Source organism: Papilio xuthus, unplaced genomic scaffold, assembly GCF_000836235.2.
Source record: "Papilio xuthus unplaced genomic scaffold, Pxut_1.1 DF827777.1, whole genome shotgun sequence".
In the NCBI taxonomy this organism is placed as follows: domain Eukaryota; kingdom Metazoa; phylum Arthropoda; class Insecta; order Lepidoptera; family Papilionidae; genus Papilio; species Papilio xuthus.
The window spans coordinates 6,193,496-6,216,914 of NW_013530872.1; the positions used below are offsets into that span (position 1 = coordinate 6,193,496).

The following is a 23,419-nucleotide window of genomic DNA, read 5'->3' on the forward strand; positions in this document are numbered from 1 at the left end:
AAATATACAAACATATTTACATGGTTGTATATAAATCGATATATATTAAGATAAAGTATAAAACTATGTTGAAGTTAATTCATTTATATATAAATAATTACAGTTATTAAAATTGTATAATTAAGATAATTAATAAATTAGTTTTAATCAAAAACCTGCTCTTTCTTTGACATTTTATTTGATTTAATTTAAATGTATGTTTGCAATGTACATTACAGGGAACATAAAATGACATAAGCAAGTAGGATTTACTAAGAAAAAGTAAATGGGATTCGTACACAATTAAAAAATATTTGAACATTTATTAAATGTAATTGAACTTACATTTCAATGTCCTTTAAAGAGCATAACGGGAAGCTTTACATGATCGTGTTTACCAAGTCCTCGTGTTACCTGTATCGGATCTTATCTTTGTACACGGAAACGTTTAATATTATAAAACTTCGTGACACTACACCGTAGTTCTTCTTACTAATATTATAAATGTGAATCATCATCATCAACCTGCTCTTATTCCCATTGAAAGTCGGCAAAGTATGTACTACTCCTCCATACATCTCTATCAGCCGTCATATCCGAATCTACTCCCTTCCTACGCATATATTCTTTCACACAGTCATTCTATACTTTTTTTGGTCTTCCTCTACCTTTGTAGCCATCCACATTCAATCTCATTACTTTTTTGTTTATAACATAATCATCCCTCCGCATAACATGTCCAAACCACGCTTATATTATAAATGTGAATGTTTGGGTGAATGGATGTATGGATCGAAGTCACACGAACGGTTGCAGGAATCTCGCTGAAATTTAGCATAGTATAGTAGATTATAGCCTGGAAAATCACCTAAATGAACACTATACAAAAACGTCTAAATAAAACGAGAAAGTAAATGGCACCGTTTATTATTTTCATACACAGATTGTACGTACAATTTGTAAAAAGAGAGACATAGAATGTAATCAGAACTAGTCACAACCAGTTTTATAAATAGATGTTCGAATTACATTATAAAATATATCATGTAATGTCAAAGTACATAATATAGGCGATGATTACTTATGTTATGTATAAAAATGTGGAAGCCATATTATATTAAGTCACCAACAAAGACGAATTTTAGTACAAAATCTTAAATCACTAATATTTACACACCTTAAAATATTCGTTTACATACAAAATGTAAATTAATTGGGATTCTGGAAAAATTATGTTTCGATGGATATAAGAAAAGTTATTTTTAGAGCGCCGGTGGCTCAGGGGTCAAGCACTCGACTTGCAATTTGCAGGTCATGGGTTCGAACCCCGCCAAGTACCAATGTGTATTTCGATTTCCGATTTACATATGTCCGACGTTCTTATGGTGAAGGAAAACATCGTGATGCAACCTGCACATATCTGAGAAGTAATGCAAAGATATGTGTGAAGTCAACCAACCCGCACTTGGCCAGCGTGGTTGACTATGGCCTAATCACCCTAACTTAGGGTAGGCTCCGAGCCCCTTGGTGGAGACGTATAGTGAGCTGATGATGATTTTTAAATCATTAACAGTATTAAAATATTCTGATCAACAATACTGAATTTGTCATATTTATATATAAGTTTATTTTTTTTAATTTGACTCCCTCTGCCCCACTACGGCGGGACCTAGGAAGAGATACATACATGTATAAAGTAAAATCAAATTTAAAAGTCGGTGTGAGAAGATATTTCAGGTTTAAGTACGTAAAATATACGATCATGATTTAAGTAGTACATTTCAAACAATAATAAAACTATTATTAATTTGTGACCGTATTTTTTCACTAGGATTTTTTCCCTAAGACTTACACAGGTATAACAAATATTTTGACTAGTAAAAAAATCTAGTCGATTTTAAACATATAGTAATATTACTTAATAAATAATAATTAAGGCAAGTATTTACAAAATAATATATATTCAATTGAATATATAAACAAATATATTTCTCATTAAACACTACAGAAATGCAATTAAATTAACGCAAAGATTTAAATACATAGAAATAACAGTTCTCATATTATTATAGGGGGAACGCTGCCAGTATCTTCGGAACCTTGCCTAAAGGGACTCCTTTCAATAATATATTTTAGGTAATTATTCATTTTTAAAATTTTATTTAATATCATAGATTTAAGGCTCTTCATGTAAAATATATCTGCTAAAATAGTTGTTGTAGACATTAACGCAAAATGTCTTAGAAAGTTTAGAATCTATGTTAATTTTATGGATCATACAATACTGGATGTTCTGTTTTTTAGTAAAATATATTCTTGGTCACTTCTCCAGACTTGTAGTAGAGAAGATTTGCGAAACACGCATCGTGTCACTCACTATGTATTTAAATCTTGGTCATAAAACAATATATTTTATTATAATTTTAGTGTTCGTGCAAACATCAACAAAACAATACCAGCGTCTTTAACATCACAAACACGCATTTTCCTCTACGAAGACATCACAGTCAAATGATATTTATAAATTATATAACTTTACATACACGTCATTATATAAATAAAGTCAACGACGAACACATTCAATATGTACACTGTTTTATATAAAACAATTGTACTTATAAGTTCCACACATAAACTTTAAAGTTCCAGAATGAGTTACACATATAAACTTTAAAGTTCCAGTACAAATTCCACACGTAACACAGCTATCGAATGCTGTTTCTGTCTCTGCCGATAAATGGACTGGACTCGTGGTTGTTCTTCTCCAAGTTTCCGGACAAAGTCGGGTCCGGTCGACTCCTCTTGAAGAAGCCTAATTTCCACAAGGCTATTATCAACAAAATTAACACAATTAGTCCAACTATCACTGACACGATGATCACCCATAAAGGCACTTCTGAAGGTTCGCTTATCTTCAAATCTGGATATGCAACAGTTTCAACCTAGAAAAAACATTGTTTTTAATTAACTTATGTATTTATACGACAGTACAAGACTGAAAATCACCAACAAGGGTGCCTTTATCCTCTAGGAAAGATAGATTTTAAGATAAAAAGTTAAGTTTTATATAATTCGAATGATGTAACTCTTCGACATTGTTAGGACAGTCCAACACTGAAGTCGGAGTTTTTGACTACGACTACACCTTAGACTTTGATCTTGTTCTAAAAATTTCAGATTATCGTATTTATTACCGTTGCAACGTCGTCGTGATGCTTGCTCTGATGTATGTTGTAGTGCTCTGGTATACGTAGCGCCGCGCTTGAGGCGATGTTAACATGACTAACGCGAGGGTAGTCCTCCACTAACGTGGCGTTCCACAACCGTGCGCGCACAGTAATCGTGCTCGCCTGCATGCGTCGCAACCCGTAAATGATGCAATGAAACTGAATGCATTTCGCTGTCTTCTTTTGGCAGTTCTGGAATGATACATGATTAAATTAATTTTGTGGATTTGACATCAAATAAATTACAATTTTCTAATTAGTGAATTCCAATTTGCAAGGTCATTTACACACGAATACTATTATAGTGATTTTTAATTCGTAGTCTACGAATTTCTTGCAGTTAAATTAACGTTCAGTATAAGCTGAAGAAAGTCTTCAAGCAGAATACAGACAATTCAGTTACTCTTACCATATTGACCACATGTTTTCTGTGTCCATCTTTATCCGTGTAAGCTTCCGCTTTAACTACATCATTATCTCTTTTTCTCCTCACTTTGTTTTCTGACGCTGATGAGTATTCGATAACTTTTCGAGTTCTATTGTTTTCTCTATTGAACTTTTCATTGGAACTGACGCTTAGTTTTCCCGTGGTAAAGAATGGGTCCATTTCCAGATTTTCTAACAATGGTTCCGTGCTGCCTGGTCGCATTGTAAGTTTTAACGGATTTATTTCACCGTCGGATAGGAAACATTCTCCATTGTTTTGATCTGTAAAATATTTTAAATAACTTTATACGATGCCGAAGAAACATTATAAAATTTACTACAGCACTTTATAAATTAATATTGGTAACTTACCACCGTCACCATCTACAGTGGGCAAGTCTTCAGGGTACAGCAACCACTTGCCTTGCGGCCCCTCCGCCGCCACCTGGTGAGGCCATGATATAACCACCTGCAGCGATGACACCCGCAGTGGACCTTCGTTGAATATCTGCATTTAAAACATTCAGCACATTAGAACAAATCATTCTAGCCATGGATTTAAACTACTGAAGCAGATATGCAAAAACATACTGACATCTCTCTTGTTTTGTTTGAAAATAGAAGAGTTTCGACAGTGGAAATGCATGGTAAAACCAACTTTGACGGGATCAGAAAAAGAATGTTGAAAAAATCTTTTTGTGTCTAGAATTATACAAAAATCTGATCTACTGATGGTTATAAGTATACATAACACCGACGAATTATGAGTCCCAATCGTTCATGTTATTATAAAAATGAATTTACTTGATATGTGTGGACTACGCGGGTGCCGATATCGTCGAAGTAAGTCATGGCAGATTCTCCTTTCACCTCGCCGCCGTAGAACACCTGCTCCGGCCGCGCCACACTGCAATTATAATTCAATACATTGCTTACTCATCATCATCAGCTCACTATACGTCCCCAGATTTTGAGCATTTGTTCACGCTGACAAATTGAAAATTAAAAAAAAATTGTTAATACTATAATATTTCATTTGACGAAACGTCTCCAAATTATAACGTTTTAAAATTCGAACTATAAATACCAGAAAAATTATTACCCTTTGATCAAAAGTTCTGCATTCTTTATAATCAAAGCTTCAACTTTAGCGGGTTTCTTTCCTGGGTATCGCTCCTTGGAGGTAGAGTTAGCCCACACAGTAAACGAGATAGTCGCCTCATTGTCTTCCAGAGCCCTCGCGTCGAACCTCATGATGACCGGCGCAGCACCCTCCGGCTGCTTTTTGAATGGATTCTCCAGCATACACGATACTATCGTCTTGTTTACGCTCGAACATATCATATGCTTGTCCTAGAAAAATATTAAATATCGTAAAATAATATCGCTCCATAAAATTCTTTTCACAAAATTCTACTTTTTAAAGTAGGGTCCAGCTTCGAGTTTTTGACTCAAGTTATTATTTGTTTCCTTACAAATGAAATGTTAGAAATACTTACGGATATGTTAGCGGCGATATAATGCAAGCTCGGGTGATGCTGCACAAACAGTTGCCCCTCGTACGCAGATTCTCCCAAATTGTCGATAGATATGGACAACTTGATTTCTTCCTCTTGGCCCAAAGTTAGTGCGTAAGACTTTCCATCTTCAGCTGAAATGTAAACAGAGTTATCGATTAAAATCAAACATAGGAAGGTTTACCAATTGGTTAGTAAATTCTATATATAAGATATAAGAAGAGAGAAGCTCAGCTGAAACTTGTAGCTTCTTATTTTGTAAATAGTCTTTTAAAATGAAATATCATCATCACTACCGCTTTTTGATAATAAACACAAACTTACATTTAGGCAGCAGCAGTACAGGATCGACGCGTAGCTCACTAACACAAATACCATCAGTGCCGCAGTCGTTAAGGAAGTTGGCACTGAAGGCGGTGACTGCGGTTGCGTTCAACACGGGGAAGTCATCGATATTCGGCAGCGCCTTTACCGTTGAGAACACTGGTTCTACGTTAACCAGCTTATACGTTACTAGGAACTGAAAAGATAAGACGATATTTATCATTACTTTTATTATTTTAATTTCGGTGTAATATACTAACTCGCAATACTAAACATACTTGAATAAGTTATAGTATAGTAAATATGCTGACTAGTATAAGATCAAGTGAACGTGATAAATTTATCTAATAAATAAATCTCGTGGATTTTTGTTTGTTCATTATTAAATATGGTGTTGACGGTAACGTCATGGTGCAAAATGAGATATTCTGATACAAAATCAATTTGTTTACCTTAATAGGAGTCTGGATGTCTCTTGTGTTATTCTTTAAGTACGCGATATGTTGCCTACAAACTTCGACGTCCTTTCCCAATCTTAGTGTCTTATTTACAATATTAGTTTTCTCCGAATCCAATAATACTCTGGAATATTTCCTCCCGCCGGAGAAGGTTTCCGCTTCGATAACGTAACTGAGCTCATGTGTTATTGCTTGCGTGGATTTAACTAGAGATTTTATAATACAACAAGCTTCGAAATGAAAGCATGTGTAGTTGGAACTTGGATCCTTAGTACATCCTTGTTTCGATGGATCGACATTTATAATCGTATTCGATGGTTTAATCGATGTTTTAATATCGATAATCGGTCTACTTCGAAGTAATGCGACGCTGCTCTGTAAATAAATAAATAAATAATTGTAAACTCGATTTTCTTATCGTTCCTTCCCATCCTAAATTAGAGGAAAATTATCACTATTAATATATGGAACAAAAATGTCTTACATTTTCGTAAGCGCCAACTAGCAGATCGGGATAACCGTTAGCATCTAAATCGACCCCACCAGAAAGTGAATAACCGAATGTCTTCATAACCCTCGGGAGTGATTCCGCTTCTATCACTTGATCTGGTTTCGTATGTAAGCCTTTCTTCCTATCACCTAAATGTATGTATACAACTCCATTTCCTTCGTATGGACTGCCTACAGCTATATCTTCGCAACCATCCTTGTTTAGATCTCCAGCATTAGCGATGGCAATACCAAATTGTGATTCTGGTTTACCAGTTATCTTAACGTCATACTCTTGACGTAGACTGTACTTGTTATTCAGATACAGGTACACTGCACCACCGGAGTCTCTTGAAAAATAAAACGGTGCTCCAACTAAAAGATCTGGTAACCTGGAAAATATTTTTTTCAGTGTTAATAATACTATTGTTTAGATGGATGGATGGATGTATGTTTTTGAAGGTATTTCCAGAATAGCTGAACGGATCTTAATGAATTTTGGCATACATATAGAACATAGTCTCCGCGCGGACGGAGTCGCGGGTGACAGCTAGTTTTATAATACATTTAATGCGTCAATTGAAAAAGCGCTTAAATATTGCTTATATTGCATAAAGTTATCTAAAATGCAGACGAGCAATATGTAAAGAATCAGGTCAAGTATTTGACAATACTACGGCCTCATATTTTACTTCAACTGAACGGAATGTTTATTAATAATTTCCTCAGTGAGACAATGTTCTGAAGACTCCAGTATTCTTGTACTTAATTACATCTTTTATTTGTTATGTAACCTAATATTTCTGTTGTAAAAACCTACCCATCTCCATTGACATCAGCAGAGGCGACTTCGTAACCGAAACTCGATCCGAACTGTTCTCCGTTCAGTGTCAAGTTATACTCCAGTATATCGATGTCGGTGCGACCCCAGTCTTTGATGACTCGTTTGCTAAAGATGACCACTTGTCCTGTACCGCGTGCTCGGGGCGCCCCTGCCGCGTATGATGGCACCGAGTTGAAGAAACCTGCGCCTGTCACTGACATACCTGGAATTAGATAGTAATAATATTTAGTTTTTAAAATGTATCTTTTTGTGATTACAAAGGTGTTAGATTAAATTGTTATTGTTTTTTCTAATTTATACTTAATGTATTAACAATGATATGTTCAATCTTTAAATTCAAAGACCGAAATTTGCACATCATTCCATTAAAAAATGATTTTTGTGCTTAGGTATAAGTATGTAGAGAAAATTTACTTATGATTATAAATATATATTTCAAAAAGTTGATCTTTTTTTCTCTTTGAACGTTATCTTACCAAGGTAACTATACTTTTCTACAGGACTCAAGCCGTCTTCAACTGGTGCCATATAGAAAGACATGTCTCTCTCCAGGAGGTCGTCATTTGTATCGTGCGTGAAGATTGTCCCTCTCCACGTGTAGGGCCCTGGACTACCAATCAGTAGAGTATCGTCTTCCAGTAGAGAACTGCTAGTTCCTACTTGGCAGAATCCGAATTCTTCATGCTCCCTAAATAAAAAAAAACAATAAAGGTACTAAAGTTAAATGAACAATTTTTTAATTGGGCAATTTGCAAGCAATATAGTTTTTATGTTTTTTCGATCGTATGTTATGCTGTGGTAAAAATATTTACTTAATCACTGATCGACCTCGGCACGGCTCCCAAGAATCTAAGAGTTGAAGATCGTTGCTCAAAGTGTAGCATAGGCCTTGGCCAAACTGCGACTCCCCGGACTTGCGGATGTATCTAAAAAGGCAAACAAAAATATAACATTTCATTTCTGTAGTTAAATTGTTTAGTGTAACTTTTTAGTATAAGAAAAAATAGGATGTTTTATTTCTAGTAAACGATTACATTACGAAGAATTAACAATTCTTGCTGCAAATGAAACCCATAACTACTAGGACTGCATGAAACTTATTTTTTTAATATCGTCATTTTTTATAATATTAAATATTTCTTCCTTGCGTAATTTTGAATTGGTAATTTCCATATGAACGCGGACATTCTGTTACTTCAAGAGCATTCTAGTATATATTGGCGCCAGTAGTTGAGTCATACTGTTTACATTCACTACATTTAAATGAATAAACAAACCGTTTTCGATTCGAATCGAAATCGATTCTGAACTTCGTTCTTTGTAATTTGAGTTTACCTGTGTGCACATACAACCGCCTTTCTGCCGGGTCCCTGGCTCCTGACGGAGACTCCCAGCCACTGTCCATCCTTGATCTCATCTTCATACGGCGCAGTCAGAGTATAAGAATCCAACGCTAAACATTGTACACATCGATTAAAATATGTTCTTAACATAATAAATATACCACCAGACATTCAAGCAACTTAAATTTTGGTTAACTCCGCAATATAAGAGCTGCATATCAATACAATTTTTTCCAATAATTTAATAAAAAAACAAAATTAAAAAGCTTTCAAAGCTTGAAATTAGACACAAAATAAATTTTAACAAATAAATAATTTTAATCACAAAAATAAACCCAAATAATTTCGATGTATAAAGTCGAATTAGATTCGTAATTTTCAAAATAATAAGCAATTAAAAATATGATATGAATACCGATTGTACCCATAAATTAGTTGCTTTTATAAATTCATTCCCAATCATACCGATGTGGTACTTCGGCAAATGCAAAGCACTGCAGTAGGCGTGGATGATGCAAGATAAAAAAAAATGATTTTCGGCATAGCGTAATTAATAAATTCTTGCAAAGTGATCAAAAATCCATTTTCACATTACGCAAACACCGTGCGAATGTAAAACTACTATCATAGTAATGATACATGCATAAACATATTTGATTAAAAAAATAACCTATATATTACTGTGACAAACTAAATCAAAAAGGTGGTGACAGATTACCGCATCCTGAAAACGAACATTAAGAACAGTGTACAATCACTTAAGTGTGGTCTCATGTTAATATAACGTTATCGAAGACTACTAGTTGTTAATTTAGAGCTGATACTGATAAAAATTAATCAATGGCCGATACGTTAATTCACCAAGTAAACACCAAATTAATTTCACTATTTTAATTTACTGTAAGTATGACTAACTGTTACTGATTATGTTATTCGGCCCAGCGTTACGTTAACTTTTGATTGGCTACTTGTTAGACGAGATTATTCATCGAAACCAGATATAATTTGGTTGTTTCGATTGACATAAATACTTTTTATCAAAAGTGCAAATTTTAGTTTTTTGTTTTTTATTTTTATGTCGTGTTTGTTAAATCGTTATTCGTTAAAGTTGCCAGTCACCACGAATGATTTTTTATTTGTGTTAAATTTTATCTACATTAAAAAAATTAATTTAAAAGCAATTCTGCGCGGTTTTCTATTTCTATTTAATGTCTATATTTAATTTACTAAATCTACGAATATTTGTTTGGAAAACTTTGAAAACAACGGCGCTATCTACAAATCTATGTATACGTATTTGCTGCAAGCAATGTAATTTGATTGCTTGTAGAATCGCGTAACAAATTCCTTATATTTTAGATATTATAATAATATTTATTGCTTCAAGTGCTCAGCTAAAGCCTGTGAGTGGGTGTTTTTGCAAGCTGTTAGTGTTGATTCATACAATTGCATTCAAGATTCATTTCCGACAGAGCAGCTACAAATAGAGTATCCTTGAAATGTTAATTCATGCTATTTTTAGATGATTCACTACTCTATTTCAATGGAAGTAAATCTTTAATGCTTACGATGTGATATTTCTACGTTTCAAAGTTAGTTAACGCATGCGTTGTAATTTGATGATCTGCTGGAACTTGCATAATGGGGGGCTATTAGTAAGATCAAAAAATAAATATTAAAAAATAAAAAAAACAGCAATTAGTTATTATTAGTCGGGAGCATAATGATTAAATACAAAAGGGATTGAGACCACAGCTCACTTACTCTTGTCTATCTTGCCGTACTTCGCTGTTTGGGGCACCACCGACAAAAGACAACATTTTAATTAAATATTAAAACTACTTTATAATATACGAAGTATCAAATTATGTTCCAGCTTCTTGCACCTAACAGTGTAAACGCTAATTCTATTCATGTGCCTATATTTAGTAACAACGTGATTTTGTGTGTCCACACATTTGAAACTAAAATGTGTTCCAGCCTATCTATAGAATATTTCAGTGAACTACATTCTACTTTAACTACTTACTACATATGTAAATAGATACATTTTGATAACTACGATAATCTTTAAATATATCTCGAAATAGTTCTAAGAATATTATATGCACAGAATAAATATTTACATTTATAAACAGACGCAGAACAATGCTTCTGATATGGTTATCAGTAGAGGTCAAATGAGATGACACATAACCTAATGAGCATTTGATTAATGATATACATATGATCATGTAACTTATAATTTTACCGACCCTTTATGTCTAGTGACCTTAATACTAATACAGTGTAACTCACTCTTTCCGTCCGTTATGATTTGTTCGCAGTCTCCTAAGGCAGGGGTCAGTCGACACCTCCATAGCGCCCCCGACCTTGTCGTGTTCGGTTGAAGGTTTTGACCCAATGGTGCCCCGACTAGTAACCTAAAACAAGAGGTTTATATTACTACAGCTACATTCACTTTAAAAAAAAGTATTCCTCTGACTGAACATATAAGGGTCCGTTTACACAGGCCGGATAAAAAATCAGCTCTGCTCTCCGCTGCGGTCTGTATGTACGGAACCTAATACATCATGTAACGTTTGAATTTCCGTTATATTGGGCTCTATTTTTTCCCGCAATATTACTTTAACTACATACACAATTCTATTTGAGTTAATATAATGTGTCAAGCAGACGAACTTGAAGGAAATTACTAGTATAATAAAGCATGACAAACAGACAAGTTCCACAATGAGATGTAATGAGGCGGATATCGTTGTGCCGGTCGCTTCATTACATCGTAATGTCGGCCTCTAATCATACTGTTGGCTCCACCAAACTAATCTAGCCTCATTCACCAAATTTGTATGACGGACGCGAACCCTATTATCATATATTAAAGTATATCATCATACGGAATATGTATTTAATGTAATGCTTTATATATACTTTATTTTTATTAGTACCTACATACATAGAGATATGAAAGAATATTTGTTACCAATTGAATTCAATTAATTAAATAATTATTAATAATTAAAATTATTAAATAAAATAAAATAATTGTATAATAAAATTATTTGAATTCAATAAATTAAATAATCATTAATTTTAATAATTAAATAGTTATTTAATGATAAAAAACTAAAATCCAGAATTAATATTTATGTTTATAAAACCTTGTGTGCCGACCCCATATGATTGGGATAAAGCCAGGGATGTTGATGACGGCCAACGTAAATAATTTTGACGTAATTCACATCACAAAATTCTTTAGCACCACAACCAACATTTACACTTTTACATTCATCATTTGAAGTCGAAAATGAACACCATTACCTAATTTGTATCAATTAATTATTATCATGTTTATGAGGGTAGTGAAATTAATTAAATGAAAACACGTTTTATGTTAATGTATCCCGGAATTCCGCGGCTTTGCTACCATGTGGGTATTTCCAGCAAGTATACAGCCAATTTAATTTATATGTGGGGTCGTTTAATGACTTAAATTGAAAAGGCAATTAGTCGTTTCAATAAAAACATACAGTAAAATATTTTATAAATATTGGATGGATTTATTTCTATACTAGCTGTCGCCTGCGACACCGTCCGCTCAGAATTAAAAAAAATACTTTTGATACCCTATGTGATCTTTCAGGCTATGTTTTACATCTATGCCAAATTTTAACCCCGGATCCATGTAGCCGTTTTGGAGATACCTTCCAACAAACATCCATCCAAGCATTCGCACTTATAATATTAGTAAGACTATTCTAATTAGGGTAGATTTCTCGCTGCAGGCACGTTATCGTTCCTTACAAATTATTATACTGTTAAAAATGATCGATTTTTCTGGATCATAGTAATGTTTGCGGTAATTGTAACTAGGTGGGAAATATTGTGGTTTTCGATCTGCTAGGACTTGCTCAAAAATAAAACTGGTAGGATCTGTACCAATATCTATAAAATTATCACAAAACTAGTCGTTCGTCTCTGTTGTTAGAGTAATACGATTATTAGGGCTGTTACTTTTTAAATTACAAAAGTTACACCGTTAAGTATATTCTATTCTACTATTTATTAGGCGCCCACACATAAAGGTCGGTGACCTTTAACAATAACAATAAAGAAAGCACGAACGCAGTTATAATTAGGAGCTCATTGTTTTTGCTTGATGTTGCGACAGTTTTTTATCTAAGCGTTGCGCAAGAGATTTTCGTAGAAGGCGCTTAAAGTATGCTTATTGTATAGTTCAGTAAGATAAACTATTTAAACCAGATCACCAACAAAGTTCATAAATATTTCATAATATTTATTGCTTTTCAATAACTAAATTTAACAAATTTTCAATACTTCGTTACATTTAGGTCAATTACATTAGTTTAAATAACTATGCCGTCATAAACAGATACCTTTAATTGATATCTCATAATATTCCCAAGCATTAATCAGGCAATCTCGATAGATATCTCTTAATCTTCATGAAGCGATGCGTGGGAGTGAGCTTAATTTTTATAAATGCAAAAGGCAATCGGTCAGGCCCTCATGGGCAATTTACGATACAAAGGGTTCGTTAAAGTGCAACGGTGTCGCGCCCACATCAATATATCGATCTTGCCCCCATTGGGGTACTGAGTGCGCCTACGCGCTTGTTTACGACAGCGTATGAAGGCCCTGACTGAAACAAATTACTATTGTTACCTGATAGATCGCTTACTAAATAATACTGCGTATACAAAGCACAAAAGGTATATTTATGCTATTAATACATCGATAATTTTAACTTGCCTGAGAAACAGTTTGTAGTGTAATGGCGCAAGTGAGGGTCAATTCTGACAAGAAATTCTATTATATTTTATTATAAGAAGATTAGCCCACTATAATAAATATATAATTGCTGATTCAGTCTACAAAATTGCAACCAACCCACCAATAAATTATTCATCAAAAAACCATAAAAAAAATTATGTCAAAAAAAATTAATAGTCAAGGATAAGAATGTAACCTAACATTTTTAATGACATTTTTATAATAATTTCGCTCGTGTAAATAATTGAAAATGATGAAATAATTCTAATAAAAACAAAAATTTCCGAACAACAATTTAACATAATGTCTTTGCGAAAGGTAACCGGATCCTTCCATTAAGCGACGAAACCCAAACAACCAACGGACGATAGACTGACGCTCCCACACCGCATCGTCGACCGCGCCTTAAACCAATAAATTCACACAAATTTATCACTCTCCATACTTCAAAGATATCGCACAACATTGCACTACCATTTAGATAAGGTTAACAATAAAAATGCATTCCGTCCATTTTGTCCCGACTTGTTTTATTGGCACATAAAGATTCGGCAGGTTTAGTAGCAATGTAATTTATTTTACGAACTGCTTATCGTTAAAAGCCCTTGCGAAGAATCTAATCCTTATATAAATTAGCTAATTGGCATTGTAACAGGGATTTTGAATCTTAAAATTAGTCTAAATTCTCCTAAACTTGGTAGGTAGTAAACTAGAAAAATAACTGTAATAGTTTTCATCAAGTTCTATGTAGAAATCTCTCTTATTGCTTGTTGAAAACGATTTAATTTTACAACAGAAATGGTACATAATGATACTTGTACCGGGACTTCCATTTAAGCATCCTTTAAAGGCTTGTGATTGGAAGTTCCGTTCTTCCGAATGACATAAATAGTATCTACACTGCCAACTTAATCTATTTATTATACAAAAACAGTATATTCTTTAACAATTGAACAAAACAAAATACATTTAAAAAAATATCAGTCAATTCTATTTGGTAGATAACTAAATTATTATTACTTACGTTTGTAAAAGAAAGATTATCCAATTCGATAGTAAAATGGGTATTAACAATCAGTAGTGTATTGAAGATTCCATTAAATGAATTATAAAGATCAAAGCGGCACCGAGCGTGCGGGTCGTGAGCGGTAGCAGTGAATGAGATTCCAACACGTTCAAAATGTACGTGTTTCCACAAGCCATTGTACAGTGGAAACAGTGTACGGTACATTGCACAAATATTACTTCTTAAGTTTATGTAATACAGAGTTACACTACTCTAATGACAATTGTGCAAAGATAGGTAGACAGTCAAAGATGTATTTTGACATTTGTCATTTACCCTCCTAGATTTTCATATAGAAATTCTATATGAAAAAATTCAATAGCTCAAAAACTCAAAAAGACACGATAAAAAGAAACACTAGAAGTGGCTACAGAGGGATGCGGTTTGTGGGGCGACATTTAATACTCTGTGGTATATTTGTCATTATTTCTCTCCTGGTAGAAAGTTTTAATACTTAAAAATAATTTTAGAGCAATCTTACTTGTTACTAATATTATAAATGAGAAAGTTTAGATGGATGGCTAGATGTTTGTTTGAAGGTATCTCCGGAACGGCTGAACGGATCTCGTTGAAATTTGGCATAGATGTAGAGCATAGTCTGGAAGTATACTTATTAATTTTTTTTAATTTTGCACGGACGGAGTCGCGGGAGACAGCTAGTATTTTTATACTAAGATGAATTTCTAAGAAAGAAAATATTTTGTATAGTTTCGTGGTACATTTCCTATTTCAGTATGTAAAATAATATACAAAGTTCATTTTTTACAAACTGCTGACATCTACAAGTGATTTGCTTTTGGTGTTAACCTTTAACAGCCATAAAACCGCCCCTAAATTTATGTCATTACCGTAAACGTAAATGTTTCGGTTAAAAAAATCTAAAAGGGAGGAAAGCGATGTCTCTGCCGGTGGTCCACCGCAAACCCCGGCCATTGTCCCCACGTTATTGTAAACGTACATAAACACATCCCTATAAAATTTGAAAGAGACAAACACGAACATAAACGGATAATATCGTGTTTTTGGATTTTTTGATAACAACTTGGTATAACTCGAAGTTCGAGTTAAATTCTTTTACAAAATCGTAAAAATAAGGAAGAAAATTATAGGAAACGTAAAGAGTCAAAACACTAATAATATAAAATCATATAGACTTGTTTCAAGGTTATTTAAATTAATAAAATAACCTCATATTTTTAAACACACTACACATTTAAAATATCGTTTTTGATATTCGAATAAGGGATGGAATGAGCCATCGACATATAAATATAATTTTAAAGCAATAAATTTAATTAAAACCCGTTAACATAATATTAAAAGTACGTATTAAATCAGTTTGTGAAATTCTTCGACAGAGAAACGAGCATGTTGGTAATGAAATTGCAATTTCATACGAGCTTTTCGCAGAAAGACGACACCGCAACGTGTGTGGGGCAAATTGTATGGAAATAAGCTTTCATGCAAATTTGACGTTTAAAGAAAATATGGCTGTCGATTTTCATAAATAATTATACTTATACAATACAATTTCTATTATTTTTGTCAAATTCATTGGCGAAAGTAAATAAATAACATGTAAATTCTATTCTATATGTAGGTAAACTTATATAAAACGGCTAAACACTTACGTATATTCCTCCGGTAGCGGCACCGACTAGTTTCGAGTCCAGTGCGCGACGGGTCGCGTCCGCGAAATAATAACAGTCCCACTCACCCTGATAAAGGGCCGTTGGGCTCGAAATTAGTCAGTGCTGCCACCGGACGAATATACGTGAGTGTTTAGCCGTTTTTACATATGTTTATTATAATGTCTCACAAAAGTTTGTATAATTTAATATCTGTAGGTAGTCTTCACACACGAAGATATTTACTACAATATTTGTCAATATAAACCAAAAAAAATATTACTTGTTCTCTTTCTGAGTTTTAATGTAAATTACACAACACCCATAGACCTATTTAATTAATCGTACCACATATGATGAAACCGTGACCTCTCGGGAGTAATCTTGTCACTGGAGGTTTTGTTCTAACACAATGTGATAATAGAAATCATTGTATTATGTACAATTGAAAATATACCGTAATTGTATTGTTGTTAGAATATAAAATTGAATAATGAATCGCGAATGCGTTGAGGTAATGGATTCAAAACGCATCATCTTCTGTGACATTTAGAATTTATTACCTGTGCCGGTGTGATTGAGTGGGTGCAGTAACATGGCTCACAACAGATGACGAAACACCGCATTTAAAATGAAAGGTTCTTGTTATACTGATGCCTAGTTTACGATAGCTAAAGCTAAATATTATGTAGCCTGCCAGTTACTTAGTACCAGCCAGTTTGTTTTTCTTTCAAGTATAGAAAAGTAAAAGTTTCAATATATAAATTTTCATCCAACAAATTTTATTATAATATTTTTTTTAATTTAATAATTTTACTAAAATAAATAGTATCCACAAAATAACTGAGTAAATAAGTATAGGGAAGAAATGAGTAAATAATTTTATTTTAAAAGACAGTTTAACGACGATATACGTTAAATCTTTTTACATTGTTTTTCGTCTCGTTTGGATCTTAAATTACCATCTTGTCAGCATTATTGCTTTTAAAAATAAAATCTGCCGTAAACACACGTGGAGACAGTAAAGCACGCAGATGCATGTTGCTCTGTCACAATAGGGTTGACACTCATAAAAATTATAAAATTAACAAAATTTATAATACTTATTTGAAACAGATGTCCAAAAATCGTCATTTTTACTTTACAATTTCGCATGTAGTGTTTAACGTACCAGCTTAACTTTACTAAGCACACATATCTTGTTTCATGAAATAAGTTCATTAGAAGCTACGCTGTTAGGGTTGTCGCAAATGACCTTTTCATGAAAAAATGAAAGAATAACAAAGCTAATCAAGAAAATTAAATCCTTCAGCAGCCTTAAAACTTATAGTACATGTTGTGTTTTCTCATACCTAACTATAGCCATACTAGATTATCCGTAGAATATCTAACAATCGAATTAGAATTAATCTATGAAAGTTAACCAAAAGAAGATAATGTGCTCCAGGTTAATTAATATAATTACATCGTAGATTGCATCAACGAAGGTATCGTAGCATCTAATAAGAACTTAATGCAGATAATATCTTTTAAATTAGCGATTACCACAGAGGTGGCAACCCTAGGTATCAGGCGACGCGATCGCTCATTAGCAGTAAGCCGAGATAGTGGTCAGTTCGTGACTTGCTTGTGCTTCACAACGCTGCCCGTAACAAAGGGTTGTTACAATCATGTTTTACAAACGGTCGCTTCGTCACATACATATGAAATAACGAAAATAAACTCATAAGTTTGTAAAGATGTAATAAAACTTTAAGTTCAGGAACTTTAAAGTTGAGGAAATATATTTATTCCACTAAAAAAACTTTGAAAACTTGAGTTGAAATGTCTAGCTCATGTATAAAATAATTATACTAAACTAATGTAATTTAGTATTAACATACCAAATAACAATAAAAATGTTTAGCAACTAAGAGTTTTTGTTTTTTTCTTAACAATATTGTCATTGCAATTACTATTATAAACAACGGAGTAATTAATGTTAATAGAACATGTTAATGTTATTTTAATGAAACATAACTTTCTTAACAAATATTAGCAATATGTTGCTGCCGTGTGTTCAAATGATAAATCAACTTTCCACCGGTCACCGCGGGTCATAGCTTTCGTCTTGCCGATTGTTTGAACAAGCTTCACCACTTAATAGCTAACTACACGAAGATCACGAATCTACTTTTCTTAAAAGGAGAAGATTCAAGTGCATTCTTGAATGAAAGTTTATTGATTTTTGTAATGTTTAAATTTTTATTTTATTTAAATTTTTTCATCTTTAGTTTTTTTTTACACAATTATGTCTTTGTAGATTTTATTGCATGCGATTTCGTTTAAGCATAACTGTTTCGATGACTTTATGCTAATACCCGAAAGTTTATCATTGGGATAACTTTACCAAAAAGTAAGAAATTAAAACCTCATCTCCAACCATCTTACTAATTTTATACATAAAACAGTTTAGATATTTGAATGGATGGATGGATGTTTGTTAATAAAAATTTGATATGGATGTAGATCATAGTCTAGAAAAACACGTATGCTACTAATTAAGTTTTCTTTCGTACCGAACGAAGTCGCGGCCTATAGCTAACCTAAACCATTCAGCTACATCCCAAATTAAATGATAAACAAATGAAGAATGATACGTTAAAACGTCTACAGAAACAGTAAACGAGATGATTCTCTCTTTTTAAAGACGAGGTTAATTAAAGTATTCTCAGAAATCTCGACATGTTAAAAAATAGTCGCACATTGCGGTCCACAGCCGCAGCTTCGTTAAGCGAAGATTTCACACGAAACCAACTATATTTTTTCTTATTGCGTTAATTAAGAGTTGAAACAAAAAGAGTGTGGATGGATTCAATGTTTTTCTTCATTGAATAAAGCTTCTATTTTCCATTGTTACAATATTGAAATATGTCTATGTCCAGAAATTTCTTATTCTCAAAAGTATGAACTGACAGAATATTTGAATGAAAAACCTAAAACTATCAGCAAATTATAGGGACCTAGTGGTTGCTACACTTAATTTCTATGCGTTTAGCATTTTCGGTAGTTAATTAAAAATGATATTTTATTTAAACAAATCTTTCCGTTTTACAATTTAGTATTCATTTAAAATCTTCTACGTAGTTACTATCATTGTAACAAGGACTAGCAATTCAAATAATCCTAGACCAGGAAATAGCACAGTTGGCCTACGCGTTTGTGGACAATGCAACTAGTCTATGTAACAAATGGTCCTTATAAATCTACGATTCACGAGATACTAAGAAATATAAATCAAACAAGGTCCCCGTGAAGTGCACGCAGCGAGGGGCCAGTTCCTTGCAGATTAACGCAAACCTGTTTCTCTGGTCGGGAGTAAATAATGGCTGGTATGCGTTAGTCAGATATCAAACTTCAACGTGTGGGCGACCAAGTCTAACTCTGGACCAATAATATCTTCTATATTGCAATGTTGATCTAGACTGTAAATTGTTATTGTGGAGAGATGCGTAGAATATATGCTAAAAATGCTAAAGTATAACAGATATAATTTGAGGCAATAATAACTCTAATGGTTTTAATTAAATTAGGCACTCTATTTTTCTTTACTAAGTAAGATCATATAATTAGATCGGTCTCAAATGGCAATATACATTTTATGTAAATGTTTTTATCGCGTTTCTTTGTGTCTTTTATTTCTTCCAAAAATTAAAGTAAGTAACTCGTGTACTAGTAAGTTGCTTAACCCGTATTGTGAGTCTAAATATGCGTACCCCAGGGTCAATATTGACGTATGTCGGGCCTTTCTCACGCCGCCTCCGACGGCAGCGATCAGTAAGTGTCAATACGACAGCGCTCCGTGTTTATTGTGGCAATTTAACTTAATAAGTTAAATTATGCCTAGTTTACAGCTCAAAGTACAAATTCCAAAGGTCATGTGGTTATTGTTTCGCATGCGGTGGCAACAGCTTTATTTAACGCAATTGTATAAGCTTAATTGTCGGAAGAAGAAGATAGTTGCATCAAAACTGTACAATTTTAGACAGAAATAAAATTCAAATTCGTTGAACATAATTTTTAATTGTAAGTTTCACCGTGGATTTAACTATAATAAATTTCGTAGGCATCCGCATGTTTTAATTAACTAACTCCACAGCATTCGTATAAATAACCGTGTACTCTAAAATTAATAAATCAACATACAAAAATAAATGTTCCGTTGCGATGAAAGTGTTTACATTAATACAAATAAAGATAAATAATTCCCAGCGGCAGCCGGAACGTTGTGACAAAAATACACAAAAGCAACGACCCTCGTCGGAAGTCTATTTTGGAATCTCTCTCGGCAATACGGGATTCAGGTCAGCGTGTACTGCATAATGTTTGATATCATTTCTTAGTACGTACGATTCACACATGTTAATAAAAAGAAAACTTGTATCGGTTGTCATAATCTTCTGAGTCCATATGCGCGTAGAATGTAACTAGAAACCTTTTAAGTGGTCTTGATTTGAATTCATGCTTTTTAAATTCAAAACTAAATGTATTTAAAAGGCGCCTTTCTTTTTGATTATCGTATTTCTTTAATCTTGTTAAAACATAATTACTTGAAAAGATCATCAACATCCTTCTAAAACATGTTTTACGTTGCGTCGTCTTCTTCCATGCTATTAGTGTTAAATAAGAGGTAAAGACTATACGTCACGGAATGCCGGTCAATCAACGGGTTGGAATGTGATTAATACATATAGCCGACCTTGACTAGTCGCATTGTCGCGGGCCATGAACAGTGAACAGGAAGAGGCAATTGAGTGAATGAACGGAGAGCGGTTGCCAACCGTTCAATGGCCCCATCACGTGAGAATTGGGTCACTGGACCACAACGACGACCTTTGTTTCGCAATTTATTCCGAAGAAATGCAAACATTATAGTAAAAGTATCGTCGCATTAGCATGGAGCCTCTAGAATATTTATACTACTATGATTGATGACTCTTGGTTATTAGATAAAACTCTAAATTGATAAATAAGGTATAAATCATTTAGATTAAATTAAAATAGAAATATTACTTCACATTTTAACGAGAAACGATATCAGAAATGTAAATTTTATGACATACAAGCTTAGACGGCTAACGTAATGATCCTTAATAATACCAGACCGGACCCTAGCTCCTTGTACGGAGAAATTTAAACTGATTGGACGCAAACTGGACGTAACAATACATGCTTCGAATAAAACTGGCTGGATATTAACCCTCAAGTATTTTCCGCCACTAATTACTTCCATATAAGAATGATCATTAGCAAAAGAATGTAATACTAGTGCTGCGATTAAGGACTGTTAAAATTCTGTAGACGCAGATAACAATGCTGTAAAACAATAAACCTCTCAAAGATGAATTCCACTCACTGTCAGACAAACATTGTAAGTTTGAACGACTTTGAACACCGGCAATTTGTATGAAATAACAACTAGACTTAAAACATCTTTGACGCATGTATTTAGTGTGAGACCTACAAATTATGTTTACGAACAATCTTCCTAATAAATTTGGCTATTATAGATGGTTGTTGCCTTTGATATAACTGTTAGTATGAGTCGCTTTCTAAATTCCTGCTACAGTTGCATCCATAACATTGTGTCGGACAACGTAAATTATTCAAATAAACAGAGACTAGCGGTTTCCGAAGGCCAAGCAATAAATTGTATCCAATTAGCAGACGGCGGTCGCATTATCTGGCGACAAAGAAAGCCGGGCTCGCAACATAACTCGTGGCGGCGCCCTAACGAGCGCGTGCGGCTCTACAGATATGTATCGGTGAAAAAGTTAAGTAAGAAGTAACCGTGAGTTTCCCCTCTCGAAGAACTTGTAAACCATATGGTCATCCTTTTCATTATACGTAAAAAAACTGAGATAGAGATGATACGGTTTTGTGTGTATGTTTCGGCCGTGAAAGCATACGGTTATATGCAAATATAACATATAACATATACACAAATATAACATAGCAATATGCACATATTTTTTATTTGCTAGACAGTAAGATGATTGTTCTATTTTAACTCTCTTGTTTGCGATATTAAAAGATGGTTAAAATGAATTAATAATCCAATCGTTAAAATATACAGTTGAAACATTGAAAAGAAGTTAAGAAGTACATGTCCCTAAATAAATTGCTTTTTTAATAGTTCTATTTAAGTACCAAGTCAATAAAAGATGTATTGTGGTTACAACAATGCCGGCTAGGGATGGTGTTTACGATTAGTATGCTCACTCCTAGACAATGGAGAACAAGATTCGACCCATCTATTTAATTTCGAGTAGACACCTTTGTCATGTGTTTTTGTTCACGGTCATTTCCATAAATTATAGAGGATGGTTACAGCCGTGTCTTCTACAGGTATCCGCCATTGTTATGGTAAGTAGGAGGTAAGGGTACACGCTAAGGTGATGCAAGGAATGGCTTAAAAGAACGAATAAAATTAAACTTGAGAAAAGAGTTGAGAATATTGAAACTAAACCTAACCTTACATACTTACCGTGGGTTTATGAGACCAAATTATCTTATACAACATAAGATAAGAGATAAATATACATTTTAAATGGGGATTCTTTGTCTCAGAAATCCATGATTAGTGTTTTTCACAAATTCTTATATTTAATTCACGTAAAATCAAATTGTTTTATTCTTGTTATGTTTAAATATAACAAAGGATCACTTAACTGTTAATTTTATTTAACTTGCAACAGCGTGAATATATTGTAGTCGCAAAAACAACATGTTTTGTATATAAAATTAGCCGGGCATTGTTCGGGAAGAGAGTGGACTGAACAGGGCAGGGCAAGGATGTAAACAAAGCTAATGCGTGGGCTACATTACACCACTTTGATGTTATGTTGCAACGTCTGCAGTACAACTAAATGTTTCAGCTGACACTTAAATCGTATTTATTTCATAAAATTTCATTTTTAAAGGATACTAATATGATTCTTATATTCTATGCTTATAAAAATTATTGATATTTTAAAAATTGTTTGAAATATTAAAATCAATACAATTTTTTTTTGTTTTAATTATAACACACCAATGCTATATAGAAGAATAGGTTTGTGTAACCGTAAATGTAATACATTTCAAGTGTATAAAATATTTGATGAAATTACTTGATCGTTTAGAGCTTTATAGTCGCGTTACCACATACTCGAAATCGTAAATTGCCACCAACGTTAGCTGCGCCCTAATTTCAATTGGCACACGGCACATCGTTCTTGGCCATACAATTTTCCTATTAATATATTCCCCAGCGTGCCGACATTTTCACCATATCTCGGTCGTA

The 23,419-nt window shown here is 33.5% G+C and overlaps 1 protein-coding gene across 2 annotated transcripts in view; it reads right to left on the reverse strand.

Moving 5' to 3' along the window:
• Positions 1 to 2,092: 2,092 nt before the first annotated feature.
• The window catches only part of mew (multiple edematous wings), a 61,895-nt gene continuing 40,568 nt past the window's right edge, over positions 2,093 to 23,419 (reverse strand). Inside the window, exons 2-17 of one of the 2 annotated variants that reach the window (XM_013309531.1) lie at positions 10,906 to 11,030; positions 10,372 to 10,395; positions 8,600 to 8,717; positions 8,077 to 8,190; positions 7,741 to 7,952; positions 7,241 to 7,466; positions 6,416 to 6,812; positions 5,926 to 6,306; positions 5,474 to 5,669; positions 5,132 to 5,283; positions 4,735 to 4,985; positions 4,437 to 4,539; positions 4,005 to 4,140; positions 3,616 to 3,914; positions 3,174 to 3,398; positions 2,093 to 2,921 (exon numbers count right to left, since the gene is read on the reverse strand). In XM_013309531.1, the coding sequence (XP_013164985.1) occupies positions 2,685 to 2,921; positions 3,174 to 3,398; positions 3,616 to 3,914; positions 4,005 to 4,140; positions 4,437 to 4,539; positions 4,735 to 4,985; positions 5,132 to 5,283; positions 5,474 to 5,669; positions 5,926 to 6,306; positions 6,416 to 6,812; positions 7,241 to 7,466; positions 7,741 to 7,952; positions 8,077 to 8,190; positions 8,600 to 8,717; positions 10,372 to 10,395; positions 10,906 to 11,030 (3,196 nt within the window). In that variant the 3' untranslated portion in view covers positions 2,093 to 2,684. The remainder of the gene's footprint in view (positions 2,922 to 3,173; positions 3,399 to 3,615; positions 3,915 to 4,004; positions 4,141 to 4,436; positions 4,540 to 4,734; positions 4,986 to 5,131; positions 5,284 to 5,473; positions 5,670 to 5,925; positions 6,307 to 6,415; positions 6,813 to 7,240; positions 7,467 to 7,740; positions 7,953 to 8,076; positions 8,191 to 8,599; positions 8,718 to 10,371; positions 10,396 to 10,905; positions 11,031 to 23,419) is intronic. The other variant, XM_013309532.1, reaches the window with a different exon arrangement.